At 40.6% G+C, this 13180-nt stretch overlaps 1 protein-coding gene across 10 annotated transcripts in view; it reads left to right on the top strand.

The window, feature by feature from the left end:
* STRBP (spermatid perinuclear RNA binding protein) overlaps window positions 1-13180 on the top strand; it is a 64917-nt gene that overhangs the window by 25158 nt on the left and 26579 nt on the right. For 9 of the 10 annotated variants that reach the window (XM_075772411.1, XM_075772409.1, XM_075772414.1 and 6 more), the window contains exons 2-5: window positions 611-786; window positions 4090-4307; window positions 7818-7983; window positions 10617-10761. In XM_075772411.1, the coding sequence (XP_075628526.1) occupies window positions 784-786; window positions 4090-4307; window positions 7818-7983; window positions 10617-10761 (532 nt within the window). In that variant the 5' untranslated portion in view covers window positions 611-783. The remainder of the gene's footprint in view (window positions 1-610; window positions 787-4089; window positions 4308-7817; window positions 7984-10616; window positions 10762-13180) is intronic. The other variant, XM_075772412.1, reaches the window with a different exon arrangement.

The following is a 13180-nucleotide window of genomic DNA, read 5'->3' as shown; positions in this document are numbered from 1 at the left end:
GTGCTGTGAAAAGCAGTGCAAGGGCAGAAAAGGCGGTGTGGATGATTTCAGCTGAACGTTCTCACAAGTCTTATGTCTTCAGTTTGTTATAATGCGCTTGTCTTTTTTTAACATAACAACTTAGAGTTATTGCCACCTGAAGTCTTAGTTCTTGTTGTACAGCATCTGGCACATTCAGGATCGAGGGCTGCACTGGGGATTTCAACAGATAATTACTTTTTGATAATTAAATATAGTGTGTTTGATTCCTAATGTGCATGCGACCTAAAAATAGAGACTTCTTGAGCTGGTTTCACATAAAGCATATCTGAGGCGTTGGATTTTCTGTATTCCTCGTATCAGAAACTTAGGTTGCCAGGTGGCTGACAAACCACACTGAGATAAGCTCTAACTGGCATGGGAAAGTCGTTACGTACGTGTGGGCACATTACGAAAAGTTGCTTTCCACAGTGACATCTGCTCGTTGTTCAGGAATAAATGGTTCGGTGACTGCCTCCCCATCTTGAAGCCTCCTTGCTTTAATCAGTGGTTTGGCTTAATGTGCTGCATTGAACACTTATTGGAATTAACATGCCGTTTCTTCTGTTTCAAGCTGTTTCTCTCTTTGCAGGTGAATTACAGGAAGTGACTCCCAGAGCATCTTGGCTGTATGAACTCTTGAGCTGTCAAGGGACTGAGAGGCTTATGAAGAGGTTCTGTCAGGCAAAACAGTGCTTAGCAAAGACACCAAGGAGGAGGGAAAAGGAGAAAGGGAGGGAGAGAGAGCTGAAACACTAACAAACCATGGTAGGTATTTGTCATCTTTCATAGGGTTGCATTAAAAATATTCTCTGCTGACAGTCTTGCGTGGGGCCTGATAAAACCAGAGTGAGGGGATTTTCTGACCTTGCACTACATTAGAGACGGTACTGCATGCTTTGAGCAAAGCAAATGAGGTTTGATATATTGTCAGCCTCTTAAAACCAGAGAGTTGTCTTCTGAGCCTGCATTACATGAATTATTAAATATGAACGAAGGGGATGCTCATAAGGTTTTCTAATAAAACTGGCATTAGCAAGCTTTAGCAAACAGCACGGGTGACCTTGAACTTGCAGATTGCATAACCAAATGCTGATATTTCCCTTCTACCTTTTCCTCACAAAAGCAAGTGCTGATTACTCATATTTGTGTGTGTGAAAAGCTGATTGATTGTGGTTCTATCCATGCTTTGTTAATAGCATAGATGAAATGTGTGCAGTCAAATATACATGGTGTATATTGTTTAAATGAGGGGTCATTTCTAATTTGCCTGGTATTGGTTGCAAATTGGGAATGCCTGAGATGTTGAATTTGTAAAGCTGTGCAAGTATGAAGTATTGCAATAGTAAGATTCTGAAGATGTGTTCACAAAAAGGCAATAAACCTACCCAGTTCCTAAAAAATACCTTTGGAGAGCAGTTTAAGCATATTTGTATATTTTTAAGTCCAATAAGGTTATTACTGAGAGAATGGAAATGAGAATAAATGCAATAATTTTTAAATACAGTTCTCTAATGTTTGCGTAGCTGATTGCTGCTGATAGGCTGTGTTTATAGTTATATTTTAAAAAAAAACCCAAAGACTTAAGATGAGAGCTTTACCTGTTACAGAGCACAAAGGGAGGAAGAACACTTGACAAAGCAGAATTGTCAATATATCGTATTTTAAATAGTGTCCTATTTTGCTATTATTTTTGGCCTAAATTGTAATGAAGAATTGATCCTGTCAGTCCCTCTTCATTAGAAAAGAAAGCAAATGTCTTCTAATTTAGGAGTTACTAATTTGTTCCTGTTTGACTGTTTTTCCTAATTGATAATTCATGAGAAAAGAGGTGGTGAGGGTGAATTAATAAACCCAGTTTGTCAGTTTTCACTGCTGAACTGCAGCTTCTTTCTGTATCCATGTTGCGGATAAGCCACCAGAGGGACCTCCTGGAAGCATTTTGCAACCTGTGAAGGTACTGGGGATAATACCAGGCCCTGACTGATGAGTTTCATTTACCTCCTGAATTGTCTGTCTGGATAGGAGCACAAAAGTTAGGAAAGGAATGATGTCACATCAACCTCTGATGGCAGGGACCTAGTGAACGCAGTGAGCCAGGAAATCAGGACCAGTTCCTTAACAAGGACTAAACCCAGAGGCCTTTGAGTTCTTTCAGAGGCCCTTTTTGTCTCTAAGAGTGCGTACTGTTACAAACCCATGAAGTAGGGGTGAAAGGGAAACCTAAAGTATTTAGTATGTAGGAGGAACAGAGATTTTTGGTTGATTCCAAGTTCTGGGAGGCTTTCAGCAGTGATTGATGTATCTGTAGAGAGCAAGATTTAGAGCTGTTCTTGCCAGAGGTCTGTGCTGTGATCGCAGATGGTCTGGGTTACTGTTTAGATCAAATAAGTCTCATCTGGGTGGTGTGTGGGAAACCGTAGGCTTCCTGGCACAGGTTAGCCAACCACTAAGTTTACCTTCCTCAACGATATCACTCAGGACTTTTTGAGTTTCACTGCAAACTCTTTTAATTAGCACGCTAATCTCTTCCTATTCTTTCATTTTTTAAAGAAATTATTTCAGTCTTTTCTTAGCCGTTTGTATTTATCCTTGTTTTCATGCCTTTGTAAATCCCTGTACAGTTTGCTAAGCCTCTTGCAGCAGTGTGTATTGCCTATGACTTCATCGGCAGCAGTAAAAAAAGTAATAAGGGAATGGCTATTTAATTGTCTCATTCTAAGGTGTGTTGCCATTGTCTCTAGCATAAATTGAGAAGAGATGGCTGCACTCAGCACTTCCAGAATATGCAAAGTTGTATTTGGAGAGAATAAACGCCTTGTACAAAATAGGAATCTTCTCCATGTTCCCCTTGTCTGCCCTCCCTTCCCTGTGCTTTACCCAGTCTGCTCTCACCAAATGAGGCTTTACCTTTCGGTTTTTCTCTTTGCCCTGAGCTATCCAGCTGCTGAAGGTTGGCACAAGCCAACGCAAATCCCTGAAATTCAGGAACTCCTTAAGTCCTGCAAGTGTTCCAGGGCAGGGAAGTCCCTCTTTGTCTCAGTACTACTGCTCACAGGTTGTTTCTCCATGAGATGTAGGTCCTTCAGGCAAGATCGGGGTCTAAATGATTTCTCACTGACTTCAAAGCTTAATCTAAATAAACAAAACCCAGCTAGTCAAAGGATGAGGGAAGTCAGAGACGCTTAACAAAACTGGGAATGAAACTCAGGGTCTTTTTTTGTCCCCTGCTTCAGCACTCTGACCTCATACCTAGCCAGCCGAACCATGACATCTTCTCAAAGAGAAGCTTGTAGAGGAAGGGCAGGGAGAAGTGAGAAAAACAATGCAAATGAGAAAAAGATTTTGGGGAGGGAGTCATGAAAGGACAAGGATGTAGAAACTCCATTTCTAGCCATCGCAAACAGAGTAATGCGTACTGCAGGTCTGCACCCTATTTTGTATCCACCATGGCTGTATATGGGTGTATGGAGTTAGGTCTAGTCCCAGACCTAAGTTCTCCCTTTTTCTGGTTTGTGACTAGCGTGCACAATGTCACAACTTCCACTTACTGTGGACGTACCAAACAAAAGATGAAATTCAGCTTGCTTCATTTTTAGATGTCTGTAGCAGCTAATCTGAGATAGTAGCCTAAACTTCTGTAGTCACATGTGGGTGGGTGGGGAAATGCACCTCTGAAGCACAATTTATCTCATCCTAAAGTAGACATAAACGTAACCTCTACTCCAGATGTGCCTGGTAGACATAAACACAATCTGCGCTCCACATGTGCCTATTCCTTTGAGTAGCCAATAAAAGGACTCTAGAAGAGTTGAATTTAGGTATCAAATACAAGGTGCCATATAACCCACCCAAGGCCTTATATATTTTACCAGCTTAATTAGTTCGCCTGCTTTTTAAAATATATTTAAATAAAGATAAGAAATCACTCCCGCATGATTGTATACAGTGGTTGTCATAAAACATTTTCCTACCTGTGTCAGGGAGGATTCCCATTCAGGCAATGTCCTTCTATTGATAATCCAATAACTTTTGTTCTTTTTTCCCCCCCTGTTTCCCACTTCATAACAGAGATCTATCCGATCTTTTGCTAATGATGACCGCCATGTAATGGTGAAACATTCAACCATTTATCCATCTCCAGAGGAACTTGAAGCTGTCCAGAATATGGTATCAACAGTAGAATGTGCCCTTAAACATGTCTCTGACTGGATGGATGAAAAGAACAAGTCTACAAAATGTGAGGGTGATGTGGAAGCAAAGGAGGAAGCTGCAGAAAGCAATGCCAAGTGAGTGAGTTGAGCCTCATAATGTGTTACTGTACTGCTCTGAATGGGTCCCTTTCCTTCTAAACAGGAGTCGTAGTGTTACTTGATTCTGTTGCATAAGAATGTTCATAGAAGGAAGTGGATATATTTTTGAGGTGGGAGCACGTAGGGTGTGTGCAGGGAATACTAGTAAGCCCAGTGTGGGCAGCAGTTGCTCTCCCTTTCGTTATTTATTTTACTGTGATGTTGTGAAGGTGAATTTAGCAGACAAACCTTTCAGAAATTATAAGCAAACATATGGCCCTGTAACACACAAATGCAAATCCACAGTCGCGTAGCTTAGAGGCTCCTTCAGTCTAATACATAAAAAATTATTTTTGTAAACCTTATTGTTTATCCAGCAAACTAATTTTTCTAAGGATCTGTTACCTTCCGTTATTGTCGTGGTTGAACCCCGGTAGGCAGCTCAACACCACACAGCCGCTCGCTGAACTTCTTGGGACTTAACCTGGTTACATCAGTAGCATAACCTGCACTAGAGGTGTAGTCAAAGGGCTCTTTCCATTTCCTTTCCAACGAGGCATGGAATATTAAGAAGGTCTGCTGCTATGTGGACTTTGCCCAGCCAAGGTCTGATCTAAAGCTGATAAAGCATATTCCTTTTCATATATATTTGTTATGTTTTCTGACACCTTTTGTGGCAGTGAAAGGTTTATTGTGAGGCCTCTCTTAATTTTTGCTGTCCTGGTTAAGTTGTTCACATTTTGGGATGATGGAAGTATAGCCTCCTCTAGCAGAAACAGCTGGAAATACAGACCCTGTGTATTGTATACTTCTGGAGTAAGATATGATTCAGTGCAAGTAATGGAGGAAGATCTAACTGAATCGGGAAGGCTGTATCAGTTTGTAAACTGAAAATATAGTTTACTGGCTTAGTGTGAAAGTGACAGTGATTACCATTGTCTTTATCAGTTATTCCTAAATGCATAATGACATACGAAAATTCAAAAGTGAAATATTGCTTCTTATTTTATCATAATAATGTGATTCTTAGTTATTTCCAAGTCTCATAAATTTTTAGAGTAGCATTCAGGAAATGAGGTGTGATGCCCAGCTGCACCTCACTGTCTGAATGTACTTCAATTTAGAAACAAGAAATTAACTGAGGAAGCTTGTCTGGCTGGGAGGAGCAGAAAGCATTCGTGGCTTGATCTGGTGTCCCAACAGTGCTGGGCATTCTACAGAAAATTCCTTGAGGATTCATAGTGGTTTTCCACAGGTTTCTTCCTTACCGTTTAAGCTTTGATTTTTCTCTAAGATAAGGTTGTGGACTTGGGAGCTATTGAAAGAAGCCACTTACTCTGCATGAGGTTTAATGCAGCACCACCTACTCGGAGTGCACTGATCCACGTAGGAAACGTTCAGCAGTGTGCGGACCGTTGTGTGATAGCCCAGGCAAAGCAAATACAGAAATGGTCCCTCATTCTAATGCCTGTGGCTCTCTCTGTTCCCTAATAAATATTTAATAGACACAAGTCGGATCACTTGCGTAAGGCCGAGCTGTGATATGTCACTTTTTCTGGTGTGAAATGTATTCAAATAGAAATAGCAAAATACTTAAAATCATGAATATTTTTACATAAATTAATGTATAAATTGGTTTAAGATAATGTGATTGTATTGATGCCAGAAGATAATTGTAGTGGATTGATAGGCTGCTTCTCCACAGGTGGACGATTAAGTTTTGTCATCTTCTCGAGGAAGCTATTTGAGCTCAGTGTTTTGCTGAAGAACAATCTTTCTTGATATGCAGTGCGATGTACATTTTGTTGGTGACTTCCCAGCATTACTGGTGACATTTTTAGGTGTCTTCTGATGTGAGTAAAATAGGCACAGAAAGGATTCTTAAAAAAAAAACAACAACAAACCACTTAATTTATTTTTTTTTTTTTTTTTTTTAAAAATCCAAGCCTGCAGTAAATGCTTTTGAGACAAATGGATAGACTTGCTTTCACACGTCTGGATTTTTTATGCTTGTGGTCTGTTACAAATTTAGAGTACAGTTTTTGTAAACATCAGTGTATTATTTATACATATAAAATAGTTTGTGTATTCATGCATTTGTTTGGGACAAATGATTTTACTACTCACTTTACAAGCTTAAAAGGGGGTTACATTGTAGAAAAATATATAACTTAAAATATCTTTATGCTAGTTACAAACCACATCTAAAGGAGTCCCACGTTTTCTCACGTGTTTGCATCCAGGTACTGTTAAAGCAGCGTAGTTCCAGGGTGGAAGTTGAGATGTTGTTTACTTTTGGAAGAGTTTTTGTTAGTTTGCTTCTGGCTGTTCCAGGGATAGTAACTCGTTTGAGATTGTTGCTTTGTTTTCTGTGTCATTCCTTCTTTGCTTCTGTCTGTTGTTTAAGCATCTGTTCCTGCCTTTCCATTTAAAATACATAGATAAAGACAGAACAGTTATTACATGAAGATACTTCTGAGTGAAGCTTAGGATCTACCTGATGGCCTTCAATCGCAGTGTGGCTGGTTTGGGGTTTGGGTTTTTTGATTGTTTTGGGGTGTTTTTGTTTTATATCCCATCCATCCCTCCAGATGGTAAGAATGATGTCAGCGGGGATGCTGCCTTTCTGGCTGAGGTGGTTTACCAGCTTTAGTGATGATGTCTTCTGTGGGCGTTGTAACGGTGACATGCCATGGTGTGAGATGCAGCATGTGGCAGTAGCTGGTGTTGAACTGTCACTGATGCATTTCTTGCATTTTTCTTGATACTTCTAAGCCATCTGAGCTTACTAAACTCTTTTTTTGTTGCCGTCTTTCTCTCAGTACTCAAAACGCAAAGTGTTCTTATGTTGCTTTGAAAATTGTTCATTGTGGCTCTTAAATGTTCCCCTAAACTTTAACAGGAGACTAAAAACTAGTAGTCAGAGCTTTATTCCTGTAGGTTTCACTGGTAAGACTTGTTGAAGGAATTGTGCCTGGAAGACTTTTTGAAATTAGAAACTTTCCTGAAATGTCAGTTTGTAGTATGGGCTAAAATTTCAGAAGTTGGTTCTATAATTTAAAGATAAAGGTTTGAACATATGGATCAACCAAAAGAAACATTGAAAAGCTGTGCGGCCATGTTTGAAGTTAGAGTGTCACTAAAAGACAACTCGGATCACTTCTGAAAACAGGATTTATGTCAGAGCGCTCCTCTAGATTAATTATTCTACTCTTGTGGTAGATCTGCAGATAGTGAATTGGGGCTTTTTTGAGCTTTGTGAATCTTTGTGACTTGAGCCAGGCAATTTCTGTGTTCATATGAATTGCAAATCCGTGCTTCAATTAATTTTTTCATAGGAACTATTTGCATAAAAAGAGTCTATGCTTTTCATTGTCTAGTCAGTGATACACCACTATAGCACAGTATTCAGTCCCATCCGTTTATTTTCTCTCTGTGATAGGATAATACAAGTATTTCGAATGTCTGAAATACCATTTTAATTACTCCAAATTGTTTCATTTTCAGGGATCAAGGTGGTCGGACCTTGTGTGGTGTTATGAGAATTGGCTTGGTTGCAAAGGGCTTGCTGATAAAAGATGATATGGACCTGGAGCTGGTTCTCATGTGCAAAGAAAAACCCACAAAGACCTTGTTATGTATAGTTAAAGACAATCTCCCAGCTCAAATTCAGGTGAGTTAATTTAGGGTAGTTCTCTAACAATGGCTGATAGCACCGCGAGGTTTGAGTACAGGCTGGAATCTGGTCCAGGGAAAAAGACAAGTGATATAGACTGAAGAAATATACTTTGGATCTAGGACAACATCTAGGGTGTGTGACATGGTTTAATGTGGTGACATGAAGTAGCTATACACAAAATTTAACATCTTGTTCCTGTTGTTGCTTAATCCCTATTTGTGCATCAGTTTTCCACTAGTGGCAGATAACCTTTCTGTTTGCTCTCTGGTCCAACCACTAACGTGAGCTAAACTGCAGTCCCGGAAATCTTCCCTGCTCGAGCATGGAGTGAGTCTGTGGTGTTGTCCCCATCCCCCTGCCTGAACCTTAAGTTCCACACTGCAGCTGCTTTGCTTCGCTTGGGCTTGTCCAAGATAAATAAATGCCTCTGTGATGGTCAGTCATGAGCTCATAATTCTTTTTATTTATGGCTATTTAATTCTGATGTTGGCATCCCATAGGCAGCACTCACAGCTGATATTGGTCTCTCTAAAGCAGCTAGACATAATACCTTTTTGCCAGAGTTCTCAGTCCGAATAATCCATCCAGCTTCCAGACCGATAGACACTGTGACCGAGAAACTGTGCCCTCAAGTATTCCACTGCAAGTGCCTCTCTCCAAACCTGATCTGCTTTTCTCCTGATCCGCTCTCCTGCCTTGTGTTTATTTCCACATAGACGGAATGTGTGTTACCATTCCTGACAGCTGTTTGTTCTCACTGTTCGTTTGTCACATAAAGGGCTTGTTTTAATGAGATAATGTTGTGCCTGCAGATGCGGCCCTATCCATGGCTGAAAATGCTAAGGATCTGCTGAGTAGTAAAGAGTAAATTTCACTTGTTTGAAAATGACAGGGATGTATCAAGTAGTAAAGAGTGAATTTTACTTGTTTGTAGTGAGGTGTGAGATGAGAAGGGTTGAAAGAGATAAGAAAAGTTAGCATATGCTTCAAAAAAAAGTGAGAACGACAGAACAGACATAATTAAAAGATGTGACGACTGCAATACATTCAAGGGACGAGTAGGTAAGGTCCTGCGGGGAAGCATTGTGAGGGAAAGGATTATGGAAAACATGACGTAAGAGGAATCTGACATGTGAAACAAGCTGCAACTATCATGGGCATAAAAATACAACGAGAGGTCCTGCAGACGCATCGGATGCAGGAGGAGAAGGAAGGTGTAGCCACATGACTGCATAAAAAGAGCAAATGCAGTGCAGAGGCGTTAACAGCTGCTGCTTTGAGGGCTAGTAGTGAGCAGATGCCTGAACGTTTTCATCCCAACAGTAAAGGAGCTGGAGGAGCACAGGGAGAGAAGTCAGAATATACATTAGATATGTTCTAACCATAGGGTCTTGCTGCAACAAACTCACAAACACAAGGAATAGCTTTAGGACTCGGAACAGTCTGTGGTTATCTTTGCGCTTTTGGAGGTTGAGAGAGGTCCCAAAGGACTTACCGAAAGACCTGCAGATACGGATCGCTTGAGGTGACTCTGATACAACGCACGTTAATGGAACAAATTATAAGGTACTTTGCAGTATTATCTACAAAAGAAATCTAAGCAAGAAATAAAAAGTTTATTGAAAACAATTTAAAAAACACTCGATTGATTGGTGTGAAAGGGGAAGGTCAGGTTTTCCAGGCATTGTCCGGCATCTCTCCTGGGGTTGGTATTACTGAATGAAGTTGTTGGTTTGCATCCATTTTCCAGTGCTGTGGGGAAGGGGAGTGAGAGCGCTGGATGGACAAGTTGAAGAAAATCGGACAAGTGAGAATGAGCACCTAGAAAACCACGTAATTAAAATTACCTGGTTTGGAAAAAAGTCAAGACTGAATGCAGGTGTAAGTTTTAAGGCACTAATGGTTATTTGTAAAGGGACAGTGATTCAGTATCTCGCATGGCTCCCAAAGGAAGGATGAGAAACAATTGCAATTCTAGCAGGGGGCAGTTTTATTGCAAAATGGGTCATCTAAATTATGTGTGTGGCTGAGAATCAGAACGGACTATTTGGAGAGGTGGTGAAATTTCTGTTGGTAGGGCGTCTGGAGAATATCTTTGGGATGGTAAGAGATGGCCAAGGTGAACGTGGTCATACTTCATGGCCGGTACATGGACTGTGTGAGCTGGTGTGGCTCCTGTGCTGGAACCTGTCATCCCTCTGCACTGAGTTACGGCTGAGTTGGTCATACTGCATGGAGAGCTTTTACATCTAGAGGCAGCGTTACTGAAGAAGTGTGTATTTATTAAGAACAAAGTTTCTTTTATTAAGAACAGAAGTTGCTGGTGGTATTTTGCATGCTAGCAGCTATGAAAGTCAGCTTCTGTCTTTAATAAAAAAAAAAAAGTTTTAAAAAAGTGGAAATTTTTTTTTTGGTGGAACTACTTAGTGTTCTCATTAAATTTGCTGCAGACCTTTTTTCTTAAGCATGTTACTGGGGTTTTTCTGTTTGTTTTAATGAGGGAGGCAAGGCCTTATTATTGCAGTGTCCTGTAGGCTGCTCATTAGTTGAGGCATATGCGAGTACAGAGATTCTGCAGCTTTTCAGTTGATTGGGAGATTCTTGAAATCTTTCTTGGTGACTTTCAGAAACTTACAGAAGAGAAGTATCTCGTGGAGGAGCATGTAAATGAGGCAGCTATTATTATTCGTAACACAAAGGAGCCCAAGCTAACTTTGAAGGTGATACTCACATCCCCCCTCATTCGAGATGAAGCAGAGAAGAAGGATGGAGGTACATGGAGTGCTTTAATTTGTTTTTGAGACTTGTTCTATCTAAATGCCCTGACTGTGCAGCACGGGGTTAATCGGGAAGGAGGTTTTTAATTGTGCATCACATGCTAACTAGATTGGCTATTGCCACAATAGGTTATGTTATTTGTGCCTTAAAAAGACAACAGTCGCTTAATGTTCATGCAAATATGCATAGTTTTCATCTGCAAGCAATATCGCTACAGTGTTAACTTTGATATACAATGAGATCTTAGTTCTCCTTTCTTTCAGACTTGGTAGTTAATTCTTGAGCACCCCAGCGCTGCACAGTCTTGTTTTCAAATTAAGTCAGTCAAGTGGGATTGGTTCGTAGTATCTTGAAAAATTCATAAAATTGTTTCTCTTTTTACATAAAAAAAAAATCTCCTGCAAAGCTCGCAAGTATGTCGTCCTGGCCCTCAATTTTTATTACTCGATGATGCATATGTGTGTGTTTCTGGCTTTAAGAATTTCCGAACTCGGATACAATTGAAGTTACAGTGCTATAATACAGCACTTTTGCTTCTGAATTGACCATTGTACCTCATGTCCTTAGAGCAAAATAGATATAGAAAACTGTAACGTAGTTTCTTTCTGTTCCTTCTCCCTAACCGCCTGATGCCGGTATAGTTATATGCCCCTTGTTAACGGAATGTTGACTGGTAGTATTGATGAGGTTGGAAACAAATCAAGAGGAATAGCAAAGAGCAAATGTAGCCGTACTTTGCTTTATTTTTTAAATCTTGTCAGTAATTTCTGCTTCCGCTTCCCAAACCTATCCCTAGAAACTTTGCCACTGGATGATGTCAGACCTTTGACCAACTGGCCACTCTCTGTCATGACAACTGAGGCAGCTGGGCCCACGTGGGCTAGGGAACTCCCTGTCGCTCTCTTCCCATTTCTAGACTTGCCACAAGTCCTTCGCTTCCTCCCTCTCCCACCTGAAATACCGATACAATGAGAAATGTTGGTCAGTTCCCCTCGCTTGTGCTGGAGGCGAGGGCAGGAAGGATCCCTTTCCAAATGAAATGCAACACTTTGGCAGCAGCTGGATGCAGAAAAATCTTACAAAGCAGATGAATGGCAAAGATTCCCCAATTGCAATGTCTGTTTATTCTCAAATTAGTAACCGCGCTCTTTTGCAAGACTATTAAAAATAAATCACATATGACTTTAGTTGCTCTTCAACTTCCCGTAAGATGCTGAGACCAGCCCTGTAGTTGTTGTGGCTGATCCGTGCTCATGAACGAGCACGAAGTGCGGAACAAATGTTAATGTTAAAGGATTTGTAAGATTCCTACAAGGGGAAGCAGCTTTGCACAAAGGCTTCCGTCCAAGTATTTTCTTGCAAAAAGTGGTGCCATTGTGGCAGCTCTAGGGGCTCCTGAATTCATCTCAAACGGAATGACGATTTGGATTTTTATGCTTTCTTATATTTAAAATGTAGATGTTCTATTTTGTTTTCAGTATCTTAAAATATTTTTCAAAAATCTGTACTAATTTTTTTAAATCTTAAAATGGTTTTACTGCCCCTCTTAGAGCGATGTTGCGCTATCGTTGCACTATCATTGCTGTGCAGCCGATGAGGATAGGTAGCAGGGTAGTGGATCTTGTTTGAGAGCCCAGTTTCTTTGACACTGATTCATCACAAGTGCACAGAGACACGATTGTATTTCTTTCCAAAGGTACGTGAAACATTGCGCAGGTGTCACTAAGTAAATTGAAAGGGGGGGCGGGGATAATATTTCCAACCACATTTAGGTCACTTTCACTTAGATTCAGACCAAAAATGTTCCATAGCTAGTATCAAGGGAAAACCCTCAGAGAAACTGCCTGATGAAAACACCTTGATCTCCACAGAAAGTACTGCCATATTTTTTCAATACCCCCAAATAACACCAACGAAATGTAAATCTACTTTCTATGCAGTTTTCAAACCTGTTTTGAGTTTAGTCTGTACATTCTTTTGAACGAAGGAGCTCAAAATGCTCGTCACCTTGCCTTTCATCTCACATGTAAGATCTGGGCCGTTGGGTAACTGACCAAGGTTTCGGTTCGTTCGGTGCAATTACACTAATCTGTCCTCTAACCAGCGGCAAGGTTAGGCGCAACCGGCCTCGTTACCAGTGCTCCCATTTGTTCTGTAGGAATGCTGTGTGTGCCTTCATGCCCTGATGTCAGAATGTATCGAAAAACATCCCTGGATTTCTCTTCAGCCCCCACCTCTTTGGAAAAGTGTTCATGTTTAAGACGTGGTGTTTGTCCTATTTGTTTTTGCTGCTTGTTAGCAAAAATAAATAGCGGAGCAGTGTGTGTGTGCATTTGGTGTTTCTCACAAATGGCTATCCATAAAGCTCTGCTTTCTCATGTCGAGTTGAGAAGTCAAGCATCTAAAATTCCTG

This window comes from Balearica regulorum, chromosome 20 (genome assembly GCF_011004875.1).
Source record: "Balearica regulorum gibbericeps isolate bBalReg1 chromosome 20, bBalReg1.pri, whole genome shotgun sequence".
In the NCBI taxonomy this organism is placed as follows: Eukaryota; Metazoa; Chordata; class Aves; order Gruiformes; family Gruidae; genus Balearica; species Balearica regulorum.
Note: the sequence above shows the minus strand (reverse complement) of the source record. Positions and strands in the feature narration are given on the sequence as shown.